The 15,479-nt window shown below is 39.3% G+C and overlaps 1 protein-coding gene and 1 pseudogene across 6 annotated transcripts in view; one reads left to right on the top strand and one right to left on the bottom strand.

Annotated features, from left to right (window-relative positions):
* Positions 1–610: 610 nt before the first annotated feature.
* Positions 611–2,937, bottom strand: LOC118803391 (annotated as a pseudogene).
* Positions 2,938–3,042: 105 nt separating this feature from the next.
* Positions 3,043–15,479, top strand: part of LOC118803390 (NLR family CARD domain-containing protein 3-like) — a 33,412-nt gene continuing 20,975 nt past the window's right edge. For 3 of the 6 annotated variants that reach the window (XM_036563889.1, XM_036563887.1, XM_036563886.1), the window contains exons 1-3: positions 3,044–3,227; positions 13,098–13,271; positions 15,092–15,152. In XM_036563889.1, coding sequence (XP_036419782.1) covers positions 3,215–3,227; positions 13,098–13,271; positions 15,092–15,152 — 248 coding nt within the window. In that variant the 5' untranslated portion in view covers positions 3,044–3,214. Of the gene's footprint in view, positions 3,228–13,097; positions 13,272–15,091; positions 15,153–15,479 lie in introns of all 6 variants that reach the window. The other 3 variants (XM_036563891.1, XM_036563890.1, XM_036563885.1) reach the window with 2 other exon arrangements.

Below are 15,479 nucleotides of genomic sequence, written 5' to 3'. Positions count from 1 at the left end.
CAACACAGACTCAGTCCAGCTCAGTGAAGCTTCACTGACATCAGTTTAGACAGTAAAGACTCTAATCTGTGTTTCTGGGTGTGGAGCCATCAGCTTAAGCTGCTTTTGATCCACTGTCCTCATTAGCACTAGAGGCTAACAGGAGCTTAGCGAGAAGGCTAAAGCAACACATTCACAGATCTTCTTATTCTAAACGAGTGTTGAGGTTTAGAGACTCAATTATGCCCTTTTTAGAAATTTCCTGACCAAAACAATAAAATAAAGGATTTAACAAATTCAGCAGAAATGATTTTTGTAGCTGAGCTTTAAAGTACAAACACAAAGACGGGGGATTTCTGTTTATAGACCCCCAAATATATCATAATTACTATAACTTCAGAAGTTCTCATATAAAAGCATATTACTGTATGAACATCTGTGCAGTTAGACAAAGTGAACAATATTAAAAAGCCATCCATCCTTATGCAGAATTTCTGCGTATAAATTATTCATACACAAGCATAAAACTGCATCCATGATCCTACAGTGTGCAGAACAAACTGAAGAGGTGAGATCACTGGATACACATATAGGGATGAATGAGGAGGACAGGATAGAGAGAGGAGAGGAGAGAGTGAGTGAGAGTCACTATCACTGCTGTTTACACTGCTCTGCAGCTTTTCTGAACTGTGGAAGTTTCTTCTCCTTCACATCTCTCTCTGCTCTTTCTCTGAGCTCCCACTTCAGCTGGACTATCTCTTTGTCTTTGGCCTCAACCAGTTCCTTCATCTCTCTTCTCAGCTCTTCCTCTCTCTCCTAAATCGCTCTCTCCACACTTTCATACATCTCGTTGGTGAGTAGCCACCATCATTTTCTGACAGCAAACTGAAGATCTTATCCATCAGTGCAGTGACCTGAGTGCGGTCTGCCATGTTCTCGTTGATAAAGAAGTGATAGCGTCCACCACACGTCTCCACCACCTGACTCAGCTCATTTCCTGCTGTAGCCAAATATTCCTCTATGGTCTGGTTTTCCAGTCGGTCCACCTCAGTGAAGAGAACGATGGTGTATTTAGGCGCCTCATCACCAAAGATCCACTGCAGTCTCTTCACCGTCTGTCGATCCTCCTGAGTGAAGCGACCCACTGAGAGCACCAGGAGGAAGACGTGTGGTCCAGGACAGGACAGAGTGATACATTCAACCAGTCTGTTAATCACTGCTGTTTCTGTCAGGTCAGTGTCAAATAAACCAGGAGTGTCGACCACAGACACTTTACAGCCATCAGCCTCTGCTCTGGCCTTTATACAGTCTTTGGTCACTGACTGGGCAGAACTGGACACGTGGAAGACCTCCTGGCCCAAGATGGTGTTTCCAGTAGAGTCTTCCCCACACCAGTCTTCCCCACCAGCACTATCCTTAGTTCAGAGACTTAAGAAAGAAAGCACAGAGATGTAAAGGAAGGACACTAATTTAGGACCTTTCTTTAATCCAGATCATCACATTTTATTAATATTATACAAACAGAAATGATTTTATTTATAATAATTGTATTATTTCTACACTTTTCCATATAACAGTGGGTCTATATGTGTGTATGATGGTTATGATGTTGGGGAATATAAGACGGTGTCATGTGGGGCTTTTGGATTTGTGTTTTGCTACATCAAGTCTGTTTATGCTCAGAACTGTAGAGGTCACTTCATTTGGACTGTACTTGGTCCAGTGGAGCTCACAGAGCATATTAGCTATGGCTTCATATTAGTGTGCTGCATCTTAGTGACGGCTCCTCCAACAGCAACTGAAAGGTCTGACAGTGAATACACAGATATATTCACTAATATCTGTCCCAGAAACAGCTTTTGGATTTGGATTCATCTCAAATATTATTTTTAGTTTTTAATTATTCAGTTATTTTTTGTTATGTTTCTTTATTTGTCCAGCTGGAAACTTAGATTTAGGACCTTCATGTCTGCTGCTGGTCTCTCCTGCTCTTTCTCAGCTGTATGTGCTGCAGCAAGAAAACAAAGCAATACACACTTAAAAAGATGGTTCTTTAGTAAAAGCAGTGAATCTGTTGAGAACCGTGCCTCAGTGTTTTTTTCATGGTGAAGTGGCTCTTCAGACTAATGGAGAACGTGTTGTTTGTGGTTCTATATAGAAACTTTTTGAAAATGGTTTTTAAATCACACCAGAAAAGGTTCTTCTACTGTTACAAACTTGACATCATAACAATAGACTTACAAAATTACAGTAACTCAAAGGAAACGATGATAAAACATAAGTTAATGTTGTTCAGGTTACTTTATCTGTAAAGTGTGAACTTCAAGTTTTAATTTGTTGTAAATAAGAACAGATTTGAAATTGAAAGTACAGCTTGGCTGCTGGTGGATCTGGTGTAAAGCTGGGCTGCTGGTGGATCTGGTGTAAAGCTGGGCTGCTGGTGGATCTGGTGTAAATCTGGGCTGCTGGTGGATCTGGTGTAAGTCTGGGCTGCTGGTGGATCTGGTGTAAGTCTGGGCTGCTGGTGGATCTGGTGTAAAGCTGGGCTGCTGGTGGATCTGGTGTAAAGCTGGGCTGCTGGTGGATCTGGTGTAAGTCTGGGCTGCTGGTGGATCTGGTGTAAAGCTGAGCTGCTGGTGGATCTGGTGTAAAGCTGGGCTGCTGGTGGATCTGGTGTAAGTCTGGGCTGCTGGTGGATCTGGTGTAAAGCTGGGCTGCTGGTGGATCTGGTGTAAAGCTGGGCTGCTGGTGGATCTGGTGTAAAGCTGGGCTGCTGGTGGATCTGGTGTAAAGCTGGGCTGCTGGTGGATCTGGTGGATCTGGTGTAAAGCTGGGCTGCTCTCCTGTGTTTATCTAATGGACTAAGTAAAGTTCTGAAACTGTGTGTTGATATAAAGGCTGAGTAAAGAACACAAATCTGTAAATCACTCAGTCTCTGTTTTCACTGTTTGCAGCCATTTCGGGTGAACAGGAAGTTGTGTAATGGCGGCTGTTTCCGCTTTTCTCTTAGTTCCGTTTTTGTCTGTGTACAGACTCTGTCTCAGCAGGTTGGTCTGGCAGTCTGTGTGTCGAGGCTTCCTCAGAGATCCTTCTTCATGTAGCTACACGTTTGTTTTACATGTACTTAGTAATGAAGTGGTTTTAACGCGTGACTGATTCTCCTGAGAGAAACTACGAGAACGAGTCCATCAGAATAGAACCGCCATCTACAGGTTTAACCCTGCAGTCTACAGAAATGGAGGCGGACAGTAAGTAGCCTTCAGTACCCACGTTTACATACATGTCAGAACAGTCTAGTCATTCGGAAAACAATTTCTATCCGATTGAATAATGTGTGTAATCCTGTAAATAATCTGTTAAATAGAAGAAGAATATCTGTGTAAAAGCCTGTATCTGATTACATTCCCAATCGGAAAGTTTAAGTCCGTTCTGATCTGTGCGTCACGTCATAGTGAAAGTTTATAACGTTCAACATGGCGGAGCAGAAACTGGTCTGAAGACGGCAGTGGGACGGACGTCCGTCTTATGTGTCTCAGAACACGACGTCTTCCTCTCGGTCTTCTTTAATAAGGACATGTGAAGGATGTTTTCCTGAGTCTGACATCATTTTAAAGTAATTAAAAACAAAAGCACTGCTCACTGTTGCTCATCTCACTCTGACTGAACTCGTGATGCTTGTTCACATGGTAAAATCTACACTGAGTGGTTCTCCACGCATATGTGTAATTTGGATCAGATTTCTTGTAATGAGATTGTTGAGTATAGTGAGCATAAACACCTCAGTCTTAATCTGTAATCGTAATGTATTCAGTCAGATTGGCGAAAATCTTTGCATGTAAACACAGCCAGTGTTATGATGAAGTAGGCTGGATTACTTGGGCATTGGACCGGACCAGGGCTCTTTCCCGATGGTTTGACCATGTGTTGTTGAACTTTCATGTTGGTTAGTGTGGGTTAATCGGGTTAATCCTACTTGGGCAACAGAGAATCTACATAGACTGGGGGGAAAGCCCACCCGAATCTACAAAAACCTGTTTTCTGATTTAAAAAAAAAATTAATTTTACTTTATTTAAAAAAATAATTAAAGATGAGATACAATAAGCATTGCAGAGTATATGTGTGGAAATATGTGAAATACCTATAAAAACAGAGAGCAGTGTATTACATTGAAAATGATACAAAAATATACTTTAAATTTTATCTTATGAACATCGTTGTTTTTTGTAAATATATGATCATTCCAGATTTAATGCCTGCAGTGAGCTCCTAAAATTTGTCACAGTAGCATGTTTACCCCTGTGTGACATCATCTTTCCTTTAAAAAGCACTTAATAAACGTTTGGAGACTGAAGACACAAACTGATCCAGTTTGAAATGTAATTTTTTGTCTTTCTTCTGTTACACTGAAGTCTTCAGCTGTGCAACCAAACAGGCCTTCACTGACACATTTTCAGCTTAATAAGACATGTTTTCAGTGGGACACAGGCCAAGTGGTTCTGTTATATCCATGCATGACTGTCCTGTCTTTTTGGAACACATTGCAGGCATTAGTTTCATAAACAAGAAATGAAATCGATAAAGGAAAACATCTTTCCTTTGTACTGTTTATTTTTTTTTCAAATACGTCAGTGTTTTATAAATAACAGCTTAGTTTTAATTGCATTTTATCTGCTGTCCTCACGTTTTTGGAATTAGGTTTGTTATTTTAGATGAATAGCACAAGATTTACATTATTTTAAGAATAATAAATTAAATAAATGAATGATGAATATTTAAATTAAATTAACATTTTGTTTTAAAGCCAGAGCTACTCCCTCTGATACCCTCTGGTTGACTGATCAGTGTTCTTACTAGAATAAGATTTAAGTTTTAGTCTACTAACTATTTTGTTATTTCAGGATTGACTAATTTATTATTTTTTCAGTTTTGTAAGTGTTTCTGTAAATGGAAGTTTGGACCATGTAGCTACTGAATCTCTGTTTAATAATCATTCTGCTTTACTGAACGTGGTAAATTCTGCAGACTGTGTCTTTTGGCACAACTTCTAATATGATGTAAACCAGAAATGTGTGGGGTGTTGTCATACATTACAGCCAGCCATGCTTGAAAAGTATAAAATATGCATTTTTTCAAAATCCCAAGAAGTAGATCCTTCTCACCAAAGCCACGTCCTGCTCTTGTGTTTATTCTTATTGGTTGATCTTACTGATCAAGTCTTTCAGAGATTACTTTGATTTTTTGGGGTTTTGGGTTCACTGCAGAAAACCCAACGTCACTATAAACAAACAAAATATGAACAGACTTACCCAACCCAGATAAAAATCTGAAAAACTCAGGGTGGGCAATGTGGTGATATTTCATCATTATCATGATAAGTTATGTCACCCTATGCTTTTCTGAGCATATCAAGGATGTCGTACTTAGAGAGAATTGACTAACTACACGTTTCATTATAAAGTGAGGATATTTAGTTCTGTTTAATTGGGTTTAGTGCACTGTAATTTGTAAAACATTGAAAGTTATTGTAGTTATAGATTTATTTTTTATTATTGTATATTTATATGTGGCACTACAGGTTCTATTTTGTCTGTTACAACTCATCAAATCTCAGAAAAACTGAAAGTTGTTTTTAGTAATATGTATGTTTAGTAATATGTTGTGAAAATGTCTTGAAGTATTGTGATATATTACTACTGTACTATTTTTGCCATATGGCATACCCCTATGAAAAACTGTTTATGTTCAGCCGCGTAAGGTTTTGACAGAAAAAAAGAATAATTCAACATTAGAGAAGGCACAGTATCTCACAAAAGTGAGTACACCCCTCACATTTCTGCAAATATTTTATTATATCTTTTCATGGGAAAACACCATAGAAATGAAACTTGGATATAACTTAGTCAGTGTACAGCTTGTATAGCAGTATAGATTTACTGTCCTCTGAAAATAACTCAACACACAGCCATTAATGTCTTAATAGCTGGCAACACAAGTGAGTTCACCTCACAGTGAACATGTCCAAATTGTGCTCAAAGTGTCAATATTTTGTGTGACCACCATTATTATCTAGCACTGCCTTAACCCTCTCGGGCATGGAATTCACCAGAGCTGCACAGGTTGCTACTAAAATCCTCTTCCATTCCTCCATGATGACTTCATGGAGCTGGTGGATGTTAGACACCTTGTGCTCCTCCTCCTTCCACTTGAGGATGCCCCTCAGGTGCTCAATTGGGTTTAGGTCTGGAGACATACTTGGCCAGTCCATCACCTTTACCTTCAGCAAGGCAGTTGTCATCTTGGAGGTGTGTTTGGGGTCATTATCAAGTTGGAAAACTGCCATGTGGCGCAGTTTCCGAAGGGAGGGGATCATGTTCTGCTTCAGAATGTCACAGTACATGTTGGAATTCATGTCTCCCTCAATGAACCGCATCTCCCAGCAGCACTCATGCAGCTCCAGACCTTGATGCTTCCAGCACCAGGCTTGACCGTAAGCAAGAGAGAGTTGTCTTGGTACTCCTCACCAGGGCGCCACCACACATGCTGGACACCATCTGAGCCAAACAAGTTCATCTCGGTCTCGTCAGACCACAGGACATGGTTCCAGTAATCCATATTCTTGGACTGCTTGTCTTCAGCAAACTATTTGCGGGCTTTCTTGTGCGTCAGCTTCTGGGATAACGGCCATGCAGACCGAGTTGATGCATTGTGCGGTGAATGGTCTGAGCACTGACAGGCTGACCTCCCTCTTCTTCAACCTCTGCAGCAATGCTGGCAGCACTCACACGTCTATGTTTTGAAGTCAACCTCTGGATATGACGCTGAACACGTGGACTCAACTTCTTTGGTCGACCCTGGCGAGGCCTGTTCCGAGTGGAACCTGTCCTGGAAAACCGCTGTATGACCTTGGCCACTGTGCTATAGCTCAGTTTCAGGGTGTTAGCAATCTTCTTATAGCCCAGGCCATCTTTGTGGAGAGCAACAATTCTATTTCTCACATCCTCAAAGAGTTCTTTGCCATGAGGTGCCATGTTGAATATCCGGTGGCCAGTATGAGTGAATTGTACCCAAAACACCAAATTTAACAGCACTGCTCCCCATTCACACCTGGAACCTTGTAACTCTAACGAGTCACATGACACCAGGGAGGGACAATGACACAATTGGGCACAATTCGGACATGTTCACTGTGAAAAATATTTGCAGAAATGTGAGGGGTGTACTCACTTTTGTGAGATACTGTACAGTTACTAATTTTGATTTCACAGTTGGTCATTTTCTCTGTGTAATTCTTCCGTTAATATTTTATATCCCTTATTAAAATGAAGTTAGAAAATTCTCAATAGTATTTTAGCTCTCATTGCCTGCTTCAGCCTGCTGCTCCTCCCATAATCCCACTGCTGCTTCCATGATTTCACAGCTGCACCTATAATCCCGCTGCTGCTTCCATGATCCCACTGCTGCACCTATAATCCCACTGTGGCTCCCATGATCCCAGTGCTGCTCCAGTGATTCCACTGCTGCACCCATAACCCCACTGCTGTCTCATGGACTAAGCAAACAGTTCACCATACCCATTTACAAAATTTTGCAAATTTGACTATAAAGTGTGTATCTATGTGATTCTTAGTTAACACATACACAAGTACAATTGATTTGTGAACATGTCTACCACTAAGAAGACTGTTCAGTTCAGTCATCCCTCAAAAAAAAATTAGTAACACTGAGATTAATAACTGATCACATTGATTTATCAGTCTACTCAGGCTTTAGCAGAGCTCAGTAACACTGAGATTAATAACTGATCATCACATTGATTTATCAGTCTACTCAGGCTTTAGCAGAGCTCAGTAACACTGAGATTAATAACTGATCACGTTGATTTATCAGTCTACTCAGGCTTTAGCAGAGCTCAGTAACACTGAGATTAATAACTGATCACGTTGATTTATCAGTCTACTCAGGCTTTAGCAGAGCTCAGTAATACTAAGGTTAATAACTGATCATCACATTGATTTATCAGTCCACTTAGCCCTTAGCAGAGCTCAGTAACACTGAGATTAATAACTGAGATTATTCTATATTCTTTAAGTGTAGAAAGTATTGTCGGGACTAAGTGCGATACCTGCTTGGTCAGAGCCCCAACATATGGAAAATTAAACTAATCTGTTCTATAACTATATTTCAGTTCTTTAATAAATCTCATTGCTTGTTTTCATCATAAACACAAAATAAAATAAAGTTCAGTCAAAAATAAAAGAAAGTTGAATAAAAGACTTCAGCCGTTGAGTTCTTTTTGAAAGAAGGAAAAAGCCCTCTTCATTTATTGAGCTTCAGGTGGCAAAATGGCTCCCAGACAGCCAAATGCAAAGTACATTACAGAAACATCATTTGAAGCAATCGTCCCCAAACAGGGTATAAAAGTTGAAGAGAGGACTCACGGAAATATCTGAATGTGTATGTGTCCTGCCTTCACATTCACTTGGTTCTACATATTGCCAAGTGATTATGTAATTACTGTCTGTTACACAAAGATTAGGGTGTTGCTGTTTTTAATTAGGAGCTGATGATGATCAGGAGCAATACAAAATGAAACAATGGTAACTCATTATTAATGAACTAGGAGTTCATGATAATTCTGTTCCTATTTTAATTGTAACTCGCTGTATCTCCTGATGTATGATGAGTGAATCAGACTCATGAGAGACCCCCAAGCCACTAATGTAAGACTTTTAATTCCGATTCAGGGTTTTATTCAGACTGCAACATTAATGTAGGCACGCAGTTAGCTGATTATGCTTACTAGTCTGAGCTAAGCAGGTACAGTCTTCTTGTACAATGTCTGTTTTACGGTGTTGTTTCAGAATTATAAGCACATGTTAGTGCTTTATTAAACCTAAAGCTGCTGCTGATGTTCTGTTATGATTGCATGCTAGCTAGGTAGTTAATTTAGCTAATGTGAGCTAAGCTAATAGGCAGTAAAACTGTGTGCCTCAGATATGAAACAGAAAGATGTGTAATTAATGTACTAGCAGAACATTCTGTGATCAGTCTCAGCTCTCAGACTTTCTCCTTTAGTAGTAATGACAAAATTTCAATTAATTTGAAAAGAAGTATGTACCTTGGTTTACCATGAAACCAGTAGCCGTTTCATCTGTACACTAAAGACAGTGCTGTGAAAAAAGTATTTGCCCCTTCCCAATTTCAGATCATCAAACTACTTTTAATATTGGATATAAAGATAGCCAAGTAAACACAAAATGCAAACACAAAATTCATTTATTGAAGAAAAAAATGCTGTTTAGCCCTACCTGGACCTATGTGAAAAAGTAATTGCCCCCATGGCTAATAAATCAATTAGTTAACCAAATTCAATTGACTATTGGGTTCAGTTTCACTAGCCACACCCTGGCATGATTACTGCCAGTCCTGTTGAATCTAAACTTCACTTAAAAAGAATCTGTCTGGCAATGTGAAGCAGGCTAGAAAGTCTCGAAAAGCAGCACATGATGCTGTGTTCTAAAGAGATTCAAATACAGATGCGAAAGTCATTGAAGTCTACCAGTCTGGAAAGGGTTACAAAGCCACTGCTAAGGCTCTGGGACTCCAGCAAACCACAGTGAGATCCATTATCCACAAATCCAGAAAACTTGGAACAGTGGTGAACCTACCCAGGAGTGGCCGGCCTGCCAAAATTTTAACCAAGACCACATTGACGACTCATCCAGGAGGTCACAAAAGAGCCCAGACAAACATTTAAATTGCAGGCCTAACTTGCCTCAGTTAAGGTGAATGAATCATATATATTAAAATAATTTATATTAATGTAATATTCTGAGGACTGATGAGTCAAAGGTGGAACTTTTTGAAAGACATAGGTCCCATTACATCTGGCGTAAGGCTAACACTGCATTCCACCATAAGAAAATCATACTGACAGTAAAACATTTTGGTGGTGGTGTGATGGCCTGGGGCTGCTTTGCTTCTGCAGGATCTGGACGACTCGTCATAACTGATGGAACCATAAATCCTGATAGAGGATGTCAGTCAAGTTTGTGACCTAAAGTTCAAGCACAGTTGTGTTTTGCAGCAGGACAATGATCTGACACAGACAAGCAAGTCCAGCTCTGAATGGCTCAAAAGAAATAAAATTAAGGTTTTGGAGTAGCCGAGTCAAAGAGCTGACCTGAATCCCATCTCAAAACTTAAATGGTCAGTTCATGCTCAAAAACCCTCCAATGTAGTCAAATTAGAACAATTCTGCAAAGAAGAGTTGGCCAGAATTCCTCTACAATGATGTAAAAGACTCATCACAAGTTATCGCAATCGTTTGATTGCAGTTGTTACTGCCAAGCGTGGCACAACCAGTTATTGGGTTTAGGGGGCAATTACTTTTTCACATGGGTGATACAGATTTTGAATAAATCCCCATCTTCAATAAATGGAATGATCATTTAAAAGCTGCATTTTGTGTTACTCGCGTTGTCTTTGTCTTATATTAAAATCAGTTGAATGTTTTGAAACATTTAAATGACAAATTAGCAAAAAAGAAGAAATCAGGTGAGGGCAAATACTTTTTTACAGCACTGTATCTGTTACTGTGCTCTTACTTGGCTTATTTTATTTTAGAACACAAGTGAAGATGAATTTGGCTTTTCATTCATTAGCCTCATATTTCAATTTTTCATTCCACCTTAAATGGTGCAGCAGCTGCAGACTGGCACCTCTAATATGCTCCCCTCATGAATCCAGACCCCCCTTGCTCCCAGAGCCCCACAAATCAAAAACTACCATCACCAACTATGAAGTTTTTTATTGTTAAATTCAAAAGTTTGACACACTTTTCCTGTTTGCTGTGTATTTAATGTTATCGCTACACCATGGGGTCTGAGAGAAACGCAATTTCACTCTTTGCACTCTTTGTGTTCACCATTAGTGTCTGTTATCCATGTAAACATTTATTAATAGTTTTGGAAGGATAAAAACAAAAAATCATAATATTCACTACTAACATGCTGTCATTAAATGGGCTATATTACCATAAATTTTGGTTTTCAGTTGTTCAGTGTTGAAAGTTCAGTACATTTATTGAAGAATACACACTGGCCTGTTTAGAACTCGAAGTTAAGGACTAAGCACTTGACGTACTGAGTTGGGACACAAATTGAGACTTGCCTGTACCGAATCAGGACTTGATTTGAGACTCAACTGTCCTGACTTGGGACGTGACCACCTCTGATATATAGTAACACCCCCTTTGGCTGAAATCACAGCCTCCAAATATTTCTTTTAGCCAGCTAACAGTCTTTCTGCTCTTTGTGATTTAGGATATTTTCCATTTGTCTTTACAGAACACTTCTAGTTCAGAAATAATCTATAGTCTTTGTATGTAAACTTAATCAGAAACCCTATCATAACGTTGGCCCTATCATCAGGAGATCACGAGTTCGATTCCTGGTGATGCTACAGCCATCCGTAGCTGGGAGTCCGAGAGAGCCCAATTGGCCTCGCTCTCTCTGGGTGGGTAGGATGGCCCCCCTCACCCCCCATCACTCACTCAGCGCGATGCTAGTCAGCGCAGGCGTCCGTTAGCTGACGCAGCAGATCTGGCGGTTGGCGCTTTCCTCCGAGCGCGTTCGGCTGTCCAGTGACGTTGTGTGAGCGGCAGCTCGAAAAGAAGCGGTGGAGCTTCACAGGTCTCGGAGGAAGCCTGTGTTAGCCTTCACCCTCCTAGCGTTGATAGTACCGTGTGATTGGGGGAGTCCTAACTAGCGGGTGGAATTGGAGACCACTAAATTGGGGAGAAAACCGGGTAAAAATTGAAAAAAAAAACAAAAAAACTTTTATTTCTTGAAGTAATTCAAGGTTGATTTTGATGTATGTCTTGGATCATTGTCTTGCTGTAATATCCAGCCCCTTTTCACAAATGAGGTCTTTGTGATTAATTGCCTCATGCTGAAAATATGAAAGACACCTAACCTTTAATTAAAGTAAGAATGCGCACTGACCTGTTTAGGACTTTATTTAAAGTAAATTTTGTCAAAGACAAAAATTATAAATTTTTCTCCAGAACAACAGGTGTCACAGTTACTGTTCTAATGCTTTTTCAGATTGGAGAACACAGTGCGAGGAATCTGAGAGCACTGCTCAACACACAATCTCTCCAGATCCTCTGGGGTTCTACGTCCTCTCTTTTGAATTCTCCTCTTCAGAACACCTCCCAGGTTTTCAGTGCAGTTTAGGTCAGGTGCCGGGGATGGACATGATGAAAGCTTGATTCTGTGGTAGTTGAACCATTTGTGTGGATGCAGCCGTGTTCCGGAAGATCCAACCACGATCCACTTTTAGCTTTTAGAATTTAAGTCTCTTAAAATGCCATGTATCTAATAAATTGTATAGGGCCTTAAGAGGTTAAACAGCCCATAAACATCACAGATACCCCACCACACTTAAGAGTGGGGATTAGGTTCTTTTCTGTATAACCATTCTCTTTTCACGCCAAACACATCTTGAGTGTTTGTTTCCAGAAAGCTCTATTTTTTGTATCATCTGATCAGAGGAACAGCTTTCATCTGGCACGTCTTCCAAAAAGTTTTTTGATATACAGTTGGCAGCTTCATTTAATTTTGTTGGAGACTTTGTGATCCAAAATGCTGTGATCATTAGAGAAATGTTTGTCTCTCTAAACATCCTTTTCACTGTGCATGGGGGTAAAATAAACATATAAAAATAAACTGGACTTGTGGAGGTCCACAGTTTTGGTCTGAGGTCTCCTCTTGATTTTTCCATGGCATTAAAGGCAAGGTAAGATAGGCCCACAGGTACAGCCACAGATGCTCACCCAGTTAACTCCTAATTATGACAAGTGGCTTCTGAATGTCACTGCATCAATGTCTGGAATCTGCCAGACTGTTTTTACTTGGTGTATGTAAACTTTTGACCCAGTGGAAATCTGATGTAGTGAATTAAAGCTGAAATAAATCTGTCTGTAGTCGATTGTTTTAAAATGATCTGATAATAATCTGATGTGAACAAATTGGATGCCCTAATTGACTTGCCAAAAGAAATTGTGATGAGTTGTGAAAATCTGAGTTTGAATATCTTCATTTATTTTTTTCAGGGCAGCAGGACCTCAAAGTTGTAGGTGCAGGAAAGAGTCAATCAGGCAACAATGTGAGACAACTTATAGCAAAGATGGAAAAACTGGGAGCAGCCAATGGGGGTAGAGGATACACCGACACAGACAATGAGATGGAAGATCTTGGACGAAGACTGAAGCATCGACATTTAGGTGGTAAGTAAATGACAACATCAGATATTTGATGAAGCTTAATAGCCTCATAATTTAAAAAGTGATTTTAAAAAAAGTGATCTGTGTTAAGCAGAGTAGGTTATAACTGGATCAGAAAACATGGGCCAATAGACTAGAGCAGCAGAATATATCATATTTTATCATCAGTGATGTGAGTTTCAGCATTAGCAGAAGTTGAAAATAACAAATTACATATTGTCGTTACTGTACTTGAGTACGTTTTTCCCTGTAACAGTACTTTTTGGAGTAAAATTAAATCAAATAATTGTACTTATTTTCTGTCACAGACTCAAAATAAATGATGAGCATATCAGAAGAAAGTCTGGTTAAATTTAAAAGACTCTGTTCAGAAATCCAGTCAAAAAACATAGCAAACCAGAGCAGCTCCCAGCTGCAAGAACACTACAGAGACATCCAGGTTAGTGGAGACAGAAAGAGGAGGACGTCAGCAGCACATATTTTAGCAGGAACAGACTTTATCCAAACCGTCATCTTCATTCATTTTCAAATGAGCTTAATGAAATTGTGTTAGTATCAGCTGCTAAACACAGAACCTCCCCAGATCTCAGCTTTTCACAGCTCAGCTTCTGCCTGAGGAGGCAGCTGACTAGCTAGTTAATCTTAGCTAAACACTGTGTGTACTATTGTCTTCTTACTTTGTTCTTATAGAATAAACTGGCGGCTATTTATTAAACTTAAATATGCATCTAGAAAAATACATTTACTCCTCATCTTACAGACAATACATCATCAGAGACTTTCATTTGGTCAGTTCATCACTGTGTGAAGTAATCAGTCTGGTCACCAGAGGAATATAAACCAGTAAAGACAATTAAAAATGGATAAACTGCTGTAGTTGCTAATGATTTTAATGATAGAAATGTTCCAGTATTAATAAATCTATACAGTGTGACGGCTGTATATGTAACAGTCTCTAGAAGTTCATGGAGCTAAACAGCAGTAGGACTGTCACTAAAAATACATTATTAAGTGAGTAATTTTCTCATGAATTTGACTTTTAATCAAGTACTTTTTTAAAATACAGACCTAATTAATCTGTAACAAACTCTCCACAGACTTTCAGAGATTCTAAGCTGTTTTGTTACAAACAGATAAGCTAGGAAGTCCTATATAATCATCTAACCATGAAATGCATGTAGCTTCATGTAAACCTTGCTCCGCTAGTGCAGATTAAAAACTCACAGAGAGAGTTTTTAATCTGCACTAGCGGAGCGAACTGTGATCAGTCTGTGATCTGTGATCAAGACTCAAACCTCTTCATATAATTTCATGTTTAGTTTTAGTTTTGTCTGTACAGTTTATTTCCAACGATGTATCTGAGTCATTTCACAAATGTTTTCAAGTTACTTGATTACTCTAAACTACAGTTTTAACTGGTTTAAACTCCCTTGAATGGCTAAATGCATTTAGCAGACATTTTTTGGGGGGGTTTCATAACTCAGGAACCACTTAACACTTAGAAACACACATCAGCACAGCTGGTAGTACAACCCTTTCTGAATATTGGACTACTGTGTGTGGAGTAATTCGCTTTTGTATCATCAACAAGTGGTTCTTCCTCATGCTTTTAGTAAGTTTTTCCTTTTATGTTTTACCTTAATAGGTTATGTTTTACAAAACAAAATGCATTATTATGAGTAACACCTGTATTTATTCTGCACTGTTTCTTTGTGTAAACATTAACCAAACAGTCTTTTCTCATATGTTTAGTGTTTCTGTAGCTCCTGCTGAAGATTCAAGTAACATAATTCTAAGGTAATGTTTAATATTTTCATTTTTAGGAGGAAGGTTGACCTCCAAAATGAGCCTCCTTGGGGAACATGACACAGTGAAACTTGAGAGGTGAGACTTTACATGAAGCATGAATGTTGTTACATTGACCAAAACTATGAGACTCTCCTGCACCTGGATGTGAATCTTAGAAAAGTGAATAGAGAATAGAGAAAACAGAGAGTATCTCAGTGGTCAGAGAAATTGGTCAGGATATTTCACTGATAATAGCGACTACTGTCATTTTACCCTTGAGCTTAACTTCTTACTGCTAACTGCTTCACCAAACTGCTCCATGTTTCCTGCACCACTAATCTGTATTACAAACCCAGTTCCAAAAAACGTTGGCACAGTAGGTAAAATGAAAAGAAAAACAAAAAGTACTGATTTGTTTTATAC

This window comes from Colossoma macropomum, unplaced genomic scaffold (assembly GCF_904425465.1).
Source record: "Colossoma macropomum unplaced genomic scaffold, Colossoma_macropomum, whole genome shotgun sequence".
Classification (NCBI taxonomy): Eukaryota; Metazoa; Chordata; class Actinopteri; order Characiformes; family Serrasalmidae; genus Colossoma; species Colossoma macropomum.
The sequence above is the reverse complement of the archived record's forward strand: the minus strand, read 5'-3'. Positions and strand labels throughout refer to the sequence as shown.